Genomic DNA, 16,881 nt, shown 5'->3' with positions numbered 1-16,881 from the left:
TAATATTAAAAGTAAACCCTCATTACAATTTTACTTTACTTACTTTTTGATGAGCAAATTTCTGCTCATCACAAATGAGAACATATTGGTCTCAAACTGTTTTTATTTACAGAGAGCACATTTATAAATAAAAAGCAACACAAAATATTATGTGTAGTATACGTAATGGAACATTAATTTCCAATATTTTATGTCTGCTGCTGTTTGTCCCTCCTATCTAATAGTTGTAAATAACCGACTCCAAACTGAGCACTTGATTTTCTGTTTATTTATCATTTACCATTAGTTCACAGATGTTGCCTTCTGATTCCAGGCAAACACTGTGGGGGAGACTGGAGACGATTGATTCATATTTGGAGCAAATTTCTTACTTTAGTATTTATTATATCTATAAACATGCCTCTCACAAATATGTTGTTATTATGATTAAATATTAATATTAAGCCTGATTGGTATTGGTTCATCTCCACTCACATTCTCCTCAGCCACTTGGTGTGTGGGTGGATCCTTTGTCATTACAATACAGAAAATGCTGTATGTATTAAATACATACAGAAACATACTGATACAATATTAGGCATAAGTAGAATTACTGAAATAAATGGGAGTCATTATCGTTAGGGATTTTCATGGATGCATGTTATGGTACAATAGAAAACAACTACCTATTTGGCTGAACCCTCATTGGTCATCCATTAAAAAATTCAAAACATTCTCTTGAGAATGGGTCTTTCCTTCAGAAAATTAGTTTGTTTCCATTTGTTCCTATTTAGGTTTACGGGTCAAGAACTGAAAGGAATTTCTATTTTCTACCTTTGGATTTCGCCTTATATTGGGTATATTCCAGGCACATAGTGCTGTTTTATTGCAGCTAAGCAACAATGTTATCTTCAGTTGTTACAAATTAATTAACTTGTGTAATTTCGTAGGTTTTGTATTGCTGCCAACTGTTAACACAGACAAGAACGACGGAGAGCGCCTCCGCGGATCAGCCGTGACTGTGTTGAATTTCAATTGTCTTGCTGAGTCAGGAGTGTTCACTGTTCATACGCCCACTGGTGGTGAAAGGCTGTGACTACAGTTTAATGCCTCCCTCAGTGTGAATAGAAGTGCAGCTTAAAAATAATTTCTATTTTTAAAATAATTTTAAAAATAATTAAAAAAAATTTTAAATTTAAATTTTAAAATTAAAATGTTTAAAACAAAAATCTTCAATTAAAGAGAGAAAAGGGAGGGCGTGTGCTTCTTTCTAATGTCCATTCTGTCTCATAAAATTGCTATGTATAAATCATCTGAAAATTAATTTGATTTCGTATTGTGACGCCTTGAAACTGGACCTCTGTCTCTAAGAAGCTCCTACTCGTTCTGACACTGCACTTTCAGCAAATCATCACAACAATGCTTCTCCATTATGCCTTCAACAACTTTAACCTTTCTCAGGAGCGTTGGACTGCGCCGCAGTGGAATGAAAACCTCAGCAGAAGTCAATTCCAGCAAGTCTTAATGAAAGAATCAAGACAACACTCCAGACATCATTTCTGCCCACTGTAGCTTTAAAGGTCAACGTCACCGTGGTTGTGCCGGTGGTACGCTTGTCACGTGATCTGACACGGAAGTATTGTGTGACGTTGACGTTAACCTGATCTCAGCAAGTCTTGTCTTCAGGACGAACATTGAAACTCTGATACTTTTCTAAGCTGAAGACATCTGTGCGTCTCTGCGGAGACCAGGCGACTGCTGGCGGAGGAAATGAGACCAGGAGAGTCCCAGAGATAGGACAAAGTGCAAGCTAACGACGCTAAGCTGCACCAGACCGACAGGGAGAGTCCCAGCTGAAAGTTTCCCAGCTGAGTGGACTGTATGCGGTCAGTGTTGCTCAGATATTCAGTAACACGATACTGCCCACAGAGAGCTCTCTGTGTTGTGTCCAGGTATCAGTGTGAGATGCTGTTGTCCTGTCTGTCTGTCCTCCCCCACCAGCTCCTGTTAGCCTGAACTGGGATCATGCCAGTCTTGGCCATGGCAGAGCCTGCAGTGGATCATCAGAGGCGCTTTCAAGCTGCCGTGGATGTCATCCACAAACTCCCCAAAAACGGTACAGCTTCCGCTCCTGGTGTTTTAATTTCAGTAGTGCAATCTTATCAGATAATACAGTCCTGAATTGATCATTTCTAAAACAGAAGTTAAATATAGTAACAATTTCCAAACTTTGGGAGTTAAAAACAGCACATTTTGGGGTTGAGCATAACCCCAGAAATCAAACTAAATAGTAATGATGGTAAGAATATCCATGGTATGACAATACATGGCCCAAATTGTGAAATTGGAATGTTGGAGCCTATCAATATTATTTGATTGGCTGGATTATAGTTTTCTGTATATGCAATGTTTCCCCCAGAACACTTGCTAAGCCCAGTGGTTGGGTGCTAGGGCACTCGTTCATCCAGCAGCCCGCCATGTTTTTGAGTTAAAAAATGTTTAAAGTCGACAGGAAGTTTGAAAATATCATTTGATAATTATGTGTTATTGGAAGATTAATACCTAAAAACCAACTATATATATTTTTTTAAATGCAAACATTTTAAAAAGACTTAAATAAATAAGCAATGTATAGCCTGGTGGGCCTGCCAGGCTTATAATACGCCAAAGGAATCCCTGATATGAATAGGAACTATGACATTGGAAGAATTACTGCTGTGTAAATGAACTGAATTAAAATTGTTGCTTCAGATGGTGAATTAATTAAAAAATGAAAATCCATTTTAATTGTTTTCCTTTATGCATTTCCATTATGTTATTGTGTATGACAAATCTGCTGATCTGCAGGTTCCTACAGACCTTCTTATGAGGTGATGCTGCGTTTCTACAGTCTGTACAAGCAGGCAGTGTGTGGACCGTGTACAATGCCTCGGCCTGGCTTCTGGGACCCAGTGGGTCGCTACAAGTGGTCAGTGTGCCGTTTTATCCGCAATATTTAGGCAAATTCCATTAGCATCACTGGTGTTTGAATTAAATCAAGGAAGAGTACCAAACAACTGCTTGGGTCCAATACATGGTAGGCTCGTATCATGATTTACCTATTTATCTTATCTTATCTTTTTGTACATGCACATAAATTCTTGCTCATAATTATCAATACATTGCTGGAGGTGGCAGCTTTTTAACAGATGGCTTTCCCTGGGTGAACTCATCCAGAATTTGTCCAATTTTTTGGCTGTCATTCTGGTAATGAAGAGTTTCAGCACCAGTGGTTTTTAAACACTTCCTCCTGTGGGCTTGTTTCAGGGATGCGTGGAGCCGCCTGGGGGAGATGAGTCAGGAGACCGCCATGGCAGCATATGTGGAAGAAATGAAGAAAGTGGCTCGAGAGGTAGAGTCAGCATTGTTCCATGTCAGGTTCCACAGATCTCTGCTGTAATTTCCTGTCCACCTTTCTGAAGCTGTTCCTTCTCTAGAGTTGCATTGCTGGACACCTTTTCTATGATGTTCTATCAGCTGCTAGTGATGACGCATGTTGTTGCCTTAGATAGGCTCTCTTGTCCTTTTAAACAAAATTCCTCCAGATTCCATCTTACTGATATTTCACACTGCTTTCTAAAAAGAAACAAATGTTCACATTTTCTTTCCTTCTTTTTATAGTTGCTGTCAATTCTGACACAACCATTGTGAATTTTTTTTACTTGTTGTGAAATGGATGACTCGATGTGTTTTGAGGAGAGCAGGATACCCTGAGCAGAGTGTGTCCTGGATGTGTGCAGGTCATCCACACCATGCCCATGGATGAGAGAACAGCGTCGTACTTCCACCACTTCGAGCCTCTCTACAGGGTCATTGACGACATGCCGCTGCCTCCAGCCTCACTGCTCACACTCATTGAAGGTGGGTTGGTATACATTTTATCAGCTGAGATGTGGGTTTTGAGTTTGGTGGGATGCTTATCTTCTAGACCTGAAGGCAGCACAGGAGGAGTGAATTCTCTCTGATGAACAGTTGTTGGTTTTATGTACCAGCTGTATCTCTAATTGTTAGAGATGATTGGAACAATAAGGTGACTGATCCCAGCTCTCTGACATGTAAACTGTCGGTGAAAAGTCTGAGAACTCTAACCAGCTGTATATGACCACATATCTTCTGCCACTGTTTTCTACATGTTTGCATCTCATTCAGGTCCTAAAGCCAGGCAGCAGGTTGACGGTTCAGCAGACGTGAAGCTTCAAGCTGAGGAGCAGGAGCCACCTCAGGAGTGTTTAAAGAACTCCGATCCAGAGCCGGAGCTGAACATGGCTGACGAAGCCCACCTGCTTACCAACAGTATTCCTAAAGGTACAGCAGGACTAAGGCATGATGGGAAGGTCGTCTCCAGCTGTCATGTTTCTGTGTTGAATTAATTGTCACACAAGCTTCTGAGTAAACAAATGTTAGATGTCCTTTAAAGACAGCTTGTGTTTTTGTGGAAACATCCTTGTTCACGTTACGACATCATCAATAGCAGAAATGTTTCCTCAAAAGCTGTCAGTTCAGCAAATCTCACATGAACAACACAGGACACATGTTAAAAACTAAGCCAAACCGTGGAAGCTAAACTGTTGGTAGCAGGACCATTTTACTGCTTTACACAGAAACCACCATTATGTAACCACAGCTCATATTTATGTTTTTGCTCTCTGCTTGACGCATTAAACTTTAATTTAACCACCAAGCATACAATGTAATGATGACAAAAACCTTCATGCAGACGAACATATTGTCGTTGTACCGTTGATCACTGTTGTATTCAGATGATCATGAGGTCGGCCGCAGACATTTATCTATCTTTGACATTTTCCCAGACTGTTAGAGTTTTGTTAATAGAATAAACTTTATTCTGTGCTCTAAATGCTCTGGTAAAGCTTCTCTTAAGTAGATGTTCCTCACTGACAACTTTTAATATTTTTTTCTGATTATTTTAACCTCACCTCTATGACTGCAGCATATTTATAATGATAAACCCTGACAACTGTGTCAGAGGTTTAGTTCTTCCAGGTAAGGGATGTTTACTTTGGGACAAGTTGATGGGTGTTTTTAAAGTGCTTTATAAATATAAATACATTGACATTGACAAATTGCTGACAAACCCACAGGGTGGACTGGCAGGTGGTGTCATGTCAGTGACCTTGTCAGTGTTTAGTCGAGTTGTCCAGAGTCCTGCTTATGACCTGATTACATGTCTCATCTAAAAGCTGCAGGACCCCCGGAGCTTGAAGCCTGGAGTGGAAGACTCCTGCGCAGTACCTTTAAAAGAAAGTTATTCCTTTCCACTGTCACCACATGTATGCTCAGGAGGATTTGACTGAATTTATTTGATTATAGATTTCTACCTACACAACAGATCTGTTTGTCTTTCAGGGTGCCTTGAAAGGACATTAGTTTATCTAAATGAACTGAGTTGAACTGTTGCAGACTCTGGGACATCGGAGGGTTTGGTCTTGACCAGCGACTCAGAGAGTGAAATCTTCTGTGACTCTGTGGATTCAGTGGAACAACTGAGCAACATCAAGGTATGATGGTACCATCATCAGCTCCACAGCACAGCGAGATGTCCCAACAATTAAATTGCACATAAAGATATGATAATAATGAAGTAAAATGTAAAAGTTTTTTATTTATTACAGATTCCAGTTGTCAAGTCAAACGGCTTTCACAACAGCAGCGTTTACCCACAGTCCTCTCCTGGTCAGGAGACTCTCCTGGAGGGAAGGCAGGTCGGGGCCGGTCAAGGCGGAGAAGGAGCAGAGGACGGGAAATGTGCGGGTCAGCCCCGGAGAGGTTGGCACAGCGGGCGGGAAGGTTCCCACCACGGCTGGAGAGAACGTAGGCTGTTACTGTTTAATAATACAAATTATTACCTGATGCATTTAAGAACTTTTTCTACAGCTAGTTGTTAAATGTTTGGGCAGCAGCTCCAAATGCTACCGCTATCACCTACAGCCAGCCAGTGATTTCCAAATGTGTTTTCTCTCTGGTTGGTTAAATGTTCCACAGTCAGCAAATGGTTAAATTATCAGCCTGTCATCTGCTTTGATCTTTTTTGGATCACCATTAATTGAGTCTGGTTTGTTGACAACATTGTTTAATTTCCTTTATTTAACCAGATTAAAACCCTTTAGATCTCATTTGCAAGAAGGAGCTGGGCAGAAATTCTGCAGTAGACATCAAAATGGACTTAAGAAAAATAAACCACTGAAATGATTTAAAATCCGCCCAGCCCCTTGTAGTTCTCTAGCACTGAGACCAGGACCAGCATTCACCTAACCTTGTATGATCCACAGGTGGTGTTCCACAGGGAAGCCCGAGGCGGATGGCCCCTGGTGGTGGTGGGGGGGCAGGACGCGGAGGTGGGGACGGCTCAGAGGGTGGAGCAGAGAGGATGCACGAGACACACCTGCAGCAACAGATAATCCTGGCTCTACGGAGGCTCAGAGAGGACATGAGGAGTGTAATGGACAGACTGGAGGTGGTGGAGAGACTTGCTGCCACCCATGTAAGTTTGTGTGCTGATGCAGAATCATGTCTAAGGCTTCATTTCATTCTGTTGGATGTTGCATGCCTTTTGACAAATGCTTTTTCAATGTTCTGAAGTGATTGCTGGTTTGTGTGTGTGATCTACTAAGGGCTCAGACTGGAGACCATGCCTGCAGTGTGCAGATGCAGCTTCACAGCAGGTGAGGAGCTAATGTTCTGTTGGAAGATGTTGGATTGTACTGGTCCATAAAACCTAGTTCTGAAGGTTTGCTTTTGTCTTTATTTAACTAAGTCAGAAAGCCAGGTGAGCAGCTCTGCTGCCTGCAGAGAAACAAACTTAAAAATGCCAACAAATCTGTTACAACCAATTAACACTCAGGTCAACATTTCAAATAAATTGCTGTGTTTTATTAGTGATTGCTGCTAGCAATTATTATAGTTATTCATAGCCCACAAAAATCAAAAAAATTCATAGCTGCTCCTTCTGGCACAGCAAATGAAAATGCAAGTTCTGTCGAATATCATTCTGGTTTGTGTTAGCTGCATTTACAGTTGCTGCTGCTGCCTGTGTCCCATAGAAAACACTGTTTGGTGATCTGCAGTGATTTGTTGTTTATGCTTTTCCCAGGAGGAGACATGGTGGCCATTTGATGTGTCGTGTCAGACAGTTCTACTGTTCATGCTGTGGCCGTTTGTTACACAAGGTCTGGTCTACCTGCTCAGGAAGGCCCACCAGAGAAGTCGTGCATCTTCATGAGGAGCACTGACAGCACCACTGGATGGACATGCTCCCCATGTTTAAAGTGTGATTACAGTTCCTGTCAATAACTCTAAGGAGGAAGTTTGACCTAAGCTAATCTACAGACTTTTAGTCCTGGTGTAACATATTACTAGCTTTAATTGAAGTCGATTAATTGGTTAGGAAAGTTTTAAATAAATAACTTTGACATTATTATTCAGCATGATGAACAATTCTTTCATGCCTCTGTACAAAGTTTGAGTGAGTGCAGATATACATTTAGCTTTTTTTTTAATCTATATTCTATATTCAACCTAAACCTCACCTCAGAATGTTGAAAAAGAACAACTGTAATGATGTGAAACTAAAACCACGTGGAAAATATTGTATTAAATGAGCGTCGCAACTGAGAAGATCAAAACAGCTTTATCTCAGGAACAGAAGTGCAAAAAGGAAAATTTGAAGATTCTCATGTTCTATATGTTCAACCTTATTTACTGTCTAAACACCTTTGAATGCCTAAAGATATAGACAGCGTTTATTGTTATTCAGTTGTACATTTAGAAATGTACAAATTGTGTTTTTGTGGTGAACAGTGTCAGAGATTCTCAGGGCTACTGGCTCCTCCTAGTGGAAATATGTAAATACAACACAAAACCCCGCAGACCTTTTCTCCAGCAGTATGAAGGCAGAGTCTTTTCTATATGACACTACATGGTTATCTGGTCCTGCATTCCTGACGCAACCAGAGACAGATTGCCCTGTCAACCCAGAGAACTTACAGAAAGTTCCATGTGAAAACCCTGAAGTCAAAGTGTCTGCTTCTTTTGTATTTCGCTTGCACAAGATGATGATCATCCTTTGGCTCTTTTTATTCATCGTGCTTCATCCTGGACTTGTCAGGGTGATGGGTTGGATTTGAGATTCAAAACATTGCTGTTGCATCACAAAAGAAACAAGACACATTTCCAGTCTGCATGTAAAACAATCCAGTCTGAAGGTCCTCATCAAAGGGTTGAGCTCCCAACTGGCTTTCTTTCAGTGGGAGAGATTGAGGATGCTGAGATGCAGATAATCAAGTTCTGTCAGAGGGAGAAATATGCTGAATAAATCACCTGCCTCCAAAAGTGAGAGAATGTGAAAAGAAGCAGTCACATATACAAGTTAAATCATGTTCTGATGGATGATGTGTTGGAGGTCGTCTCAGCAGGGCTGTCATGTCTGATGATTCTAAACATCCTGTCATTGTTGCTAAAGATCTTTAGTCCATAAGGGGGTGGGTCATGGTGGTAGGAACCACATACTCTCAAAACTGCATCAGAAATATTGGGTTCCTGGTGCTGATGCATTGATTAGCATTGATTTGGAGCAGTAGGCCAGCTACAAATGGGTGACTTACCTGAAAGCAGAGCAATCTCTGAGAAAATCCCCTTTATTTTTGTTGGTGTTGGTCCATTTGAAGTGAAGCATGGAAGAAGTCTTGTGAAGAGATATGTTATTTTCATGTTCGACAATCAGAGCGGTACATATTGAGGACGCTTCATCTCTTGACACTGACTCTTTCATTAACACCTTACGATGTTTCTTTGCAATGCGAGGCCAAGTCCAAGAGTGCAAGCAGAGACGAGCCATCGAAGACTGGAATCAGGAAAAGATCTCTGATGTGCTGGGAATGAAATGGATCTTCAATCCTCCAGCTGGGTTGCACTATGGTGGAGCATGGGAGAGATTGAGTCGTTCCATGAGAGAGGTTCTTAATTCTATCGTGCAGACACAGCATTTGAACAAGGAAGGACTTCAAACTGCTCTCTGTGAGGTGAACTCAATCCACTCAGTTCAGTGTAAACAGTAGATCTATTACACTGGACTACACCGATCCAAATGATCTGGAAGCTCTAACACAGAACCATCTTCTACTCAAGTCTAACCTTTAGCCTTACCCTAACCCTCCCTTTTCGACTTAATGGGTATTTAAATGAATTGGTATTTGGGGAGAAGCAAAGGCCTAACCTTAGGGCTTGATATTCTATTCTACTTAGACTCACAATTTTACCTTGGTTCATGGATAAAGACTACTTTATAACCTTTTTGGTTGATTTAAACCTCATCCTTTTGGTTTTTCCTCACCCTATCCAGGGTAACTTATCAATAATTACTTTTATCTGTTAACTTACGTACTTTTATTCTGTTTCACAGGGGAGAAACTTTGCAGCCCATGCTTTAACTTAATGGTATAGAATCCTAGTTAACTTTATATGACACACAGCAAGGCTCTTTCTCTGGGCCGTCCTTGGGTGAAGGTGTAAAGTGGTAATGGCCGAAACACCCCGGGATCCCGAGGTTCACTACTGATGATTTGTTCCAAGTTTTAGGTTATACATACCATCTTATAATATTATTATAGTTATTGTCTATTTATCTCTGTATCTTATACTTGGGCTAAACAGAAGGACTTGAGCTCTAGAGTGACATGCACCAGTCAGTGCCTTGCCTTTGACTCCCTACACCAAACTGTTTCGGTCAAAGGACCGATTCAGGGGTATGTCATTGTGACACTAAACCATCCTGACCCCCTTTTTTGTGACAACCAATTGGCTTTAGAAGTTGAGAATATTAGAGAGCAAACAGCATCATAAAGTCCAAGGAACACAACAAGTTTAACACAGTTTAGGTTATAAAAAGATTTACCAAGCTATAGACATCTCACAGAGTTCTGTTCAATCCAGCATCGGGAAGAGGACAGAGTCTGACAACTTTAAATCTACAAGATGAGGCTAAACCAGCTAAACTTCCAGTCTGAACTGATCAGAGATGCAGCCAAGAGGCTCATGGTGACTGCACCAGATAAAGAGACAAATATCTGTCCACAGGAAAACTATTACCGTATATGTACTACATATATATATATATATATAAAAGGTGCTATAGAGCACCTCACCATAAACTGCACCCACATTATTTTTAAAAACTAGCAACGTACATATATAAGCCACTGATAAGGACGCTGTCCTAAATTAGCCCTAATAAAGATTGGTCAAACTGCAAAACACTGTGTGGTGGAGAACTAACTGCACATCACTCTGAACACAAAACCTGACTGTCAAATATGGTGGTGCCACCATTCATGCTCTGGAGTGCTTCTCTTCAGCAAGGACAGGGAGGATGGATGGAGACAAATACAAGGCGATGTTGGAAGAAAACCTGTTGGAGTCTGCAAAAGACTTGAGACTGGGTCAGAGCTTCACCTTCCTGCAGGACAACGACCGTAAACATAAAGCCAGGGCTACAGTGGAATGGTTCAAAACACAACATGTACATGTGTTAGAATGGCCCAGTCAAAGTTCATACCTGAACCCAATCAAGAATCTGTGGCAAGATCTGAAAACTGCTGTTCAGAAATGCTCTCCATTTAATCTGACTGAACCTGAACTGTTTGTTAAAGAAAAACAGGCAAAACTTTCAGTCACTAGATGTGCAAAGACGGTAGAGAGAAACCCAAAGACATGGAACTGGAATTGCAGCTAAAGGTGGTTCCACAAAGTTCCGGGTCACTCAGGGGGCCTGAATACTTTTGCACATTGCACCTTTCAGTTCATTTGAAAAAAATGTCTTGAATCATATATAATCTTCTTTTTACTTTGGTCTTTTACCTTAAATTCCAATTACTCAAATTTTGTTTGTGGATGTAATGTAACAAAATATGGAAAATATTAAGGGGTGTGAATACTTTTGCAAACCTCTAAATAGTATGTGCTCTTTTTTAATTTCTATTGTATTTTTATTTAATTTAATTTTTTTTTATATTTATTTTTTTTTAAAGCATACAGCGATACCCTCATTACGGGTGGCAGTAATCTGCCATATGAATTTTGTACCATATTGCACATCCTCATTCTATTGTGCTATAAAATGACTATCTGCCTGGAAAATGTATCATACCATTCCTTTAAACTAAGATATTTGCAAATTTTTATGTCCCAAAGACATAAGAAAGAAAGATTACAAGATATCTGTGAATGACCAAGTGACTGCAAAATGCCTGAGAAAAAGAATGCCTCTTATCACAAATCCCTTTAAACAGAACTGTTGAAGCAGGTGACAAAATATATATATAATATATCTAAAATACATATAATCAACCTAATGAAATAAGGTGTTTTAAATAGCATAGCCTTTGTAGTGGCCATAAGGCGAGAAACGAGGTACAGCCTCGATTGGTTACCTGTCTGTGACAGCGCTCTTGGAATATGTAAAATTATTCCAAATAAAACAGTCAGAGCTATGTCTCTGTCTGGCATACGGAAGGTCTGGAAATGTCCTCAAATGGGAATCACTGTGTACATTGCATAAACCAATGATGTCATTTCAATGGACTGGTGTATAAAATGTGTGTCTGTTTGAACACGTAGCAAGTCCATATCGGGAGAGAAGAGCAGCAGTTCTCTGGCTGGCTGTGAGAAACAGTAAATTAAATCACTCTTCAGTTCATCAGTCAGCTTCAGAAAATCCTCAAGCTCATTTTCAGTGCTACACTTTTTGCAGCAACGGTTAGGACCTCTTTCAACATGCCTTCATTCACAGAACCACACAGCTATATGTGCATGACAATCGTAAAAACATTGTTGGAATATATATTAAAGAGGTTTACCTTGCATAAAACATTACATTTGATAGTTTCTATCTAAGTCCAGGATTCAGAAATTATGATTTTTGCATCAGCTGGTTGGGACCAAATAACCTCCTTCATTATGAAATGAAACTTATGCTTAGATGTGCAGTTAGAGAATGGAGAACAAGCTCTGTGTTTGGTCCATTTGATGACATCAGCTTATTCTTGTCATACTAAAAATCATTACAGATTTTTAGGATAATGTCTGTAGATAATTTTCTGACCCACAGAATTACACACAAAAGCAGAGGTAAGTTAAAGACTATTTATAATATGTAAAACAAAGTAAATATTGATTTTCTCTCTCTGGGTCAAGTCTGTGATTTGACTGAAGGAGAGGCTGATTAATCAATCAAGTTTATTTGTATTCCACATTTCAGAAATAAGGCAGTTCTAATTGCTTTATATCATAATAATACACAAAAAAGTCTTGATTTAATTTTGTTCTCATGTTGAGCAGCATCATAAGATGTTAAACATTTTATGTTCAGCACCTGTACAAGCATTTTATTGCTTTTATGTTGGTGCAGTAAAATGTTGAAGCATTTTATTACTTCAACATGTTGAAGATGTTCAATGTAAGAACATCTTCAACAGAAGACATTGAACCTAAGATGTTCAAAATCCTATGTCCAACATTCTGCAAAATTACATAAGATGTTCAGCATCACAGTATGTGCGAATGTACAACATAGAGTGCACTCTAAATTAGATAAACATGCTCCATGATGGATAAATTGTTTTTACTAAAATTTTTTATTAAAGAAAAAGAATTTTTAAAATCGGCCATCACATCCACTGAAGGGAGCAGGCGATTACCCAGTCATGAAAAATAACAATACAGGACTCATTGGAGGCCTTGTAATTGGAATGAGTAAACTTTAAATCCTCTAAAGGACATTTAATCAACTTAATTCTTTTTTGTCAACAATCCTTTTTGTTCTGTCATAAATCCTTCTTTTTGTTTTGTCATCAGTCCATCCTTTTGTTTTGTCAAAAATTCTTCCTTTTCTCATAAGTTATTTCTCTGTCATTTATTCTTTTTGTTATAAATCCTCCCTCTTGTCAAAAATCCTCTAGTTTTGTCATCAATACTGTTTGCGATGTCATCAAATCTTTTTGTTATGTCACCAGTGCTTCCTCTTGTTTTGTCATCCATCCTTAATTTTATTTCATCAACTCTTATTGTTTTGTCATCTGCTTCCTTTTTGTTCTGACATAAATCCTTCCTTTTGTCATAAGTTATTTCTCTGTTTTGTCATTTATTCTTTTTGTTGTAAATATTTCCTGTTGTTTTGTCATCAAACCTTTTTGTGTTGTCATCAGTGCTTCCTCTTGTTTTGTCATAAATCCCTCCTTTTGTCATAAATTATTTCTCTGTTTTGTCATCCACCCTTTTGTTTCGACATAAATCCTTCATTTTCTCAAAAATATTTTTGTTTTGTCATCAAACCTTAATTTTGTTTTGTCGTAAATCCTTTTGTCATAAATCCTCTTGTTATATATTTTTCCTACTGTTTACTCATAAATCCTATGGTTTTGACATAAATCCTTCCTTTTCTCAAAGATCCTTTTGTTTTGTCCTAAACCCTTAATTTTGTTCTGTCAAAAATCCTCTGTGTTTAATCATAAATCCTCTTATTTTGTCATATATCTTCCCATTTTTGTCATCAACCCTTTTTGTGTTGTCATCAGTGCATCCTTCTGTTTTGTCATAAATTCTTTTGTTTTGTCATAAACATTGTAACACATGTGTTACAATGTGTTACATTGTAACACATTATCATCTTTCAAATCGGTGCCTTCCTCACTCATATTGTAGTTTGAACCAAAACTGTCTGACAAGGACTACAGTGAAGCTGTCAAGAAGGCAACTCAAGGAACCAAATTTGATGCCAACCAGAGTCAAATTGGAGTTAGCCTAATGTTTCTCAGTTATTTTCTGTCACTTCTAACCCTAGCAGTCCTAGGAGTGTTACAGTGCTAGCATTGATTCTGTGTAAAATCAACACAAAATGTGGATGTAGATCCACATTCAGATGATGGTTGAATCAACATTGACATAGTGTCAGTTATGGTTGAAACCATAATGTTGATTCAACATGTAAGTCACCAAACACTGTCAGTATCATTTCAGTGCTGATTCAATATTTCTGCCTAACTATATTTAAAATTGATTCACTTACATTTTGCTATGTGGGCTGGGTTTACTTTGAATTTATTGTATCTTACCTATTTCAAAATGGTTATCACACAAAAGATATTACTTTGGTTTCTATTTGTAAAATTTTATTCTTAAAGTGGTTATTGATAAAACCACAGGAACCATATAGTTAGAACATTCAGTGAATAAGTAAATTTACACCTTTTACAGTTTTGTACTTAGAGTAATTTTTGTGTAAGAGAATAAATATAGTTATTCTGTTAAAACAGTGAATACAGTTAAAAGCTAAATTGCTTAAATATTAAAGTATATTTTATTTTTGCAGAATAAAAGTTGTAAAAGCAATTTTAAAAAACACAGCTTTGGACTTTTTTTGTCCCTTAAATTAATGATAAACTTTGTTATTTAAAAACTACATTTTGTGTTGTACTGTCTTTTACCAATAGTTAAATCTGATGTTCTGAAACACTGATGTGCGACAGGTATCGACAGGAACAATCATTATATTACAAACATTTGGACAAAAGTTTTGGTGAAAACTTCCTTTTCACAATAACATCAATCATCCAGAAAGATTCATAAACAAATAGCTGGTTTAGTCAGAGATTTGCTCACAGTTTTTGGTTCTTTCAGACACCAACAAGTTCTCAGATTAGCTGCTGATGCAGCTTTCAGTCCCGATGCCATAAACAGAAAAAAGAAGAAATACACACACACACACATTCCCGAGCTGCTCTATGTTGATGTACTAGAGCCAGTCAGAAACAGTTTCAGAAACTTTGAGCAGTCCGGCTGTTTGCCCATCTTTGGTCAGAGGTTTAGTCGATGTGTGTGTGTGTGTGTGTATGTAGGCCGGGACATGGGAGGGGAATGGTGTGGGTGGGGATCTGTGTTTGTGTGGTGTGTGTGCCTGGGGAAGGGGTGGAGACAAAAGTTGTATATGAATCCATCTGCAGCAGGTGGAGTTCCTCTTTTCTGTCTCAGATGTTCATGTTTGTGTTCAGGCAGGATTCATGTTTCAAACAGAGCACCAAATGTCCAGTCAAAAACATAGATCACAGCTGCTGGTGCAGTAGAACAGACTTGGGCTTTCACAACTGAAAATTGTGGTTTGGTTCCAAGTTGAAGTTCTCATTATATTGACTTGAGAGAGTTAGCATCCCCCAATTCCAAACACACCACCAACTAGAAGGTCAACTAGTTTGGCAGGTCTGTGGAAAGGAGACGCAGTTCAAGTTTCAAATAGAAATGTTTATTTTCCGCACAGTGATGTATTTTGTCAACTTTAAAATGTACCGAGTCCAACAAAACAAACAAAAGGAACTTTAAGAATCTAAGGCTCAGCGACTGGATTGTGGGTCAAAGAAGGGCATGAAATAAAAGACAGGACACCACACTTAAACACATCCACTACAAAATGAGAAAAACATGCACACTACACATTTAAACCAAGGTTGCTCTTTTTAATGAGCGGATGGACCACAGCATGTTTCAAAGTGGTGAGAAAACTTTCAGATATCAGGGAATCATTTACCATTTTAACAATACATGGACCAAAACAGTCAAAGACATCTATAAAGCAACAACTGGGCAATATTTGTCAATTCACTAAGACACACAGGCTCAAAACATTAAAAGACTGCATGGCAAACTGATGGAGCCACTGGAGTCACATTAGATAGAGGAGACAATCCAAGATCAGAAATGATGTTTCTGAAAAATGTCAGGAAGTCTTCAGAGAGATTGGATGAAGAGATAGCAACATTTCTGTCACAGGGACAAATAAGAGGTTTCAATGTTTTAAAAAGCACATTTGGTTTGTGACAGTCTAAGGAAACAGATTTGACAAGTCAACAATATTCTTACAGTTAAAGTTTGCCCGGTAAACTTGTTAAACAACATTACCTCCAAAACTTTGGCAGCAAGTGAATATTAATATTTTTGGACAATAAACTGGTCCCAAAAAGTAAATTAGATGGAAACGCTACTCAAACTCACACCAGCGATTCCACAGTTCCGAGGAACAAGAGCTCCGCCCTGCAGACAGGTGTCTGATATTCTCACATGTCATTGATTCTCAAACCTACACCTGGCGCTTTGCAAAGCAAACCCAGATCAACTGGTGACACTTTCAGAATCTCAGTTTAGTGAAGATTTTTAACTAATTCTGATCTAAAAGTATATAAGAGAATAGTTTTTTTTCAGTGTTGTCTGACGGGTTAGTTATGAGAAAAAAATATATCAACAGTAAGGAAGAAATGACACTGTTACAAAGATTTGTGGTAGCCATGTCTTCTGGAAATGAGCTAGGCCCTAAACTATAAGATGTAACAGAAACACTGTTTAAAAAAGATTTTTCGCTATTGTTTCAGTGGATATCTAATTGAGATATCATAAAATATGAGGGTGATATGAAAAACAACATAGCCAGTTGATCTTTTTAAACATTTTATTATATTTTCCATGGGTCTTCAACATTTATGTCGGCTTTCAGGGTTTAACTTTTGCTTTGAGATCTGTTTTATGGCATCTTGATATCTATTTAAATCTTCCTTTCCTGATTTTCAGACTGAAACAACACGTAAAATCAGGGCAAGTTCTGCATAATTTACCAGCTTTAGCAATTTTGTAGATTATTTTTTAAAAAGGCAATATACAATATTAGCTCAATAAAAGTCTTTCTAATGAGCTACTCTTGAGATCTTAATGGTGTCTTACAGAAACAGATAGTATTTTTGCAAAGTTTTATAGTTCTTTAAGTTTATAGCATTGTTTATTTCCTGGTTTGAAATATCTGCTTCTCCCAGC

At 38.5% G+C, this 16,881-nt stretch overlaps 1 protein-coding gene across 1 annotated transcript; it reads left to right on the top strand.

The window, feature by feature from the left end:
* Nucleotides 1-1,577: 1,577 nt before the first annotated feature.
* acbd4 (acyl-CoA binding domain containing 4) lies at nucleotides 1,578-7,453 on the top strand. Its single transcript, XM_044102634.1, has 11 exons — nucleotides 1,578-1,865; nucleotides 1,981-2,095; nucleotides 2,827-2,947; nucleotides 3,286-3,370; nucleotides 3,759-3,879; nucleotides 4,168-4,323; nucleotides 5,440-5,537; nucleotides 5,652-5,850; nucleotides 6,309-6,520; nucleotides 6,651-6,701; nucleotides 7,130-7,453. Exons 2-11 carry the CDS (start codon nucleotides 2,005-2,007, stop codon nucleotides 7,256-7,258), a joined length of 1,263 nt encoding a protein of 420 aa, XP_043958569.1. The 5' UTR covers nucleotides 1,578-1,865; nucleotides 1,981-2,004; the 3' UTR covers nucleotides 7,259-7,453.
* The last annotated feature ends 9,428 nt before the right edge of the window (nucleotides 7,454-16,881 follow it).

Source organism: Gambusia affinis, linkage group LG20 (assembly GCF_019740435.1).
Source record: "Gambusia affinis linkage group LG20, SWU_Gaff_1.0, whole genome shotgun sequence".
Taxonomy (NCBI): Eukaryota; Metazoa; Chordata; class Actinopteri; order Cyprinodontiformes; family Poeciliidae; genus Gambusia; species Gambusia affinis.
The sequence above is the reverse complement of the archived record's forward strand: the minus strand, read 5'-3'. Positions and strand labels throughout refer to the sequence as shown.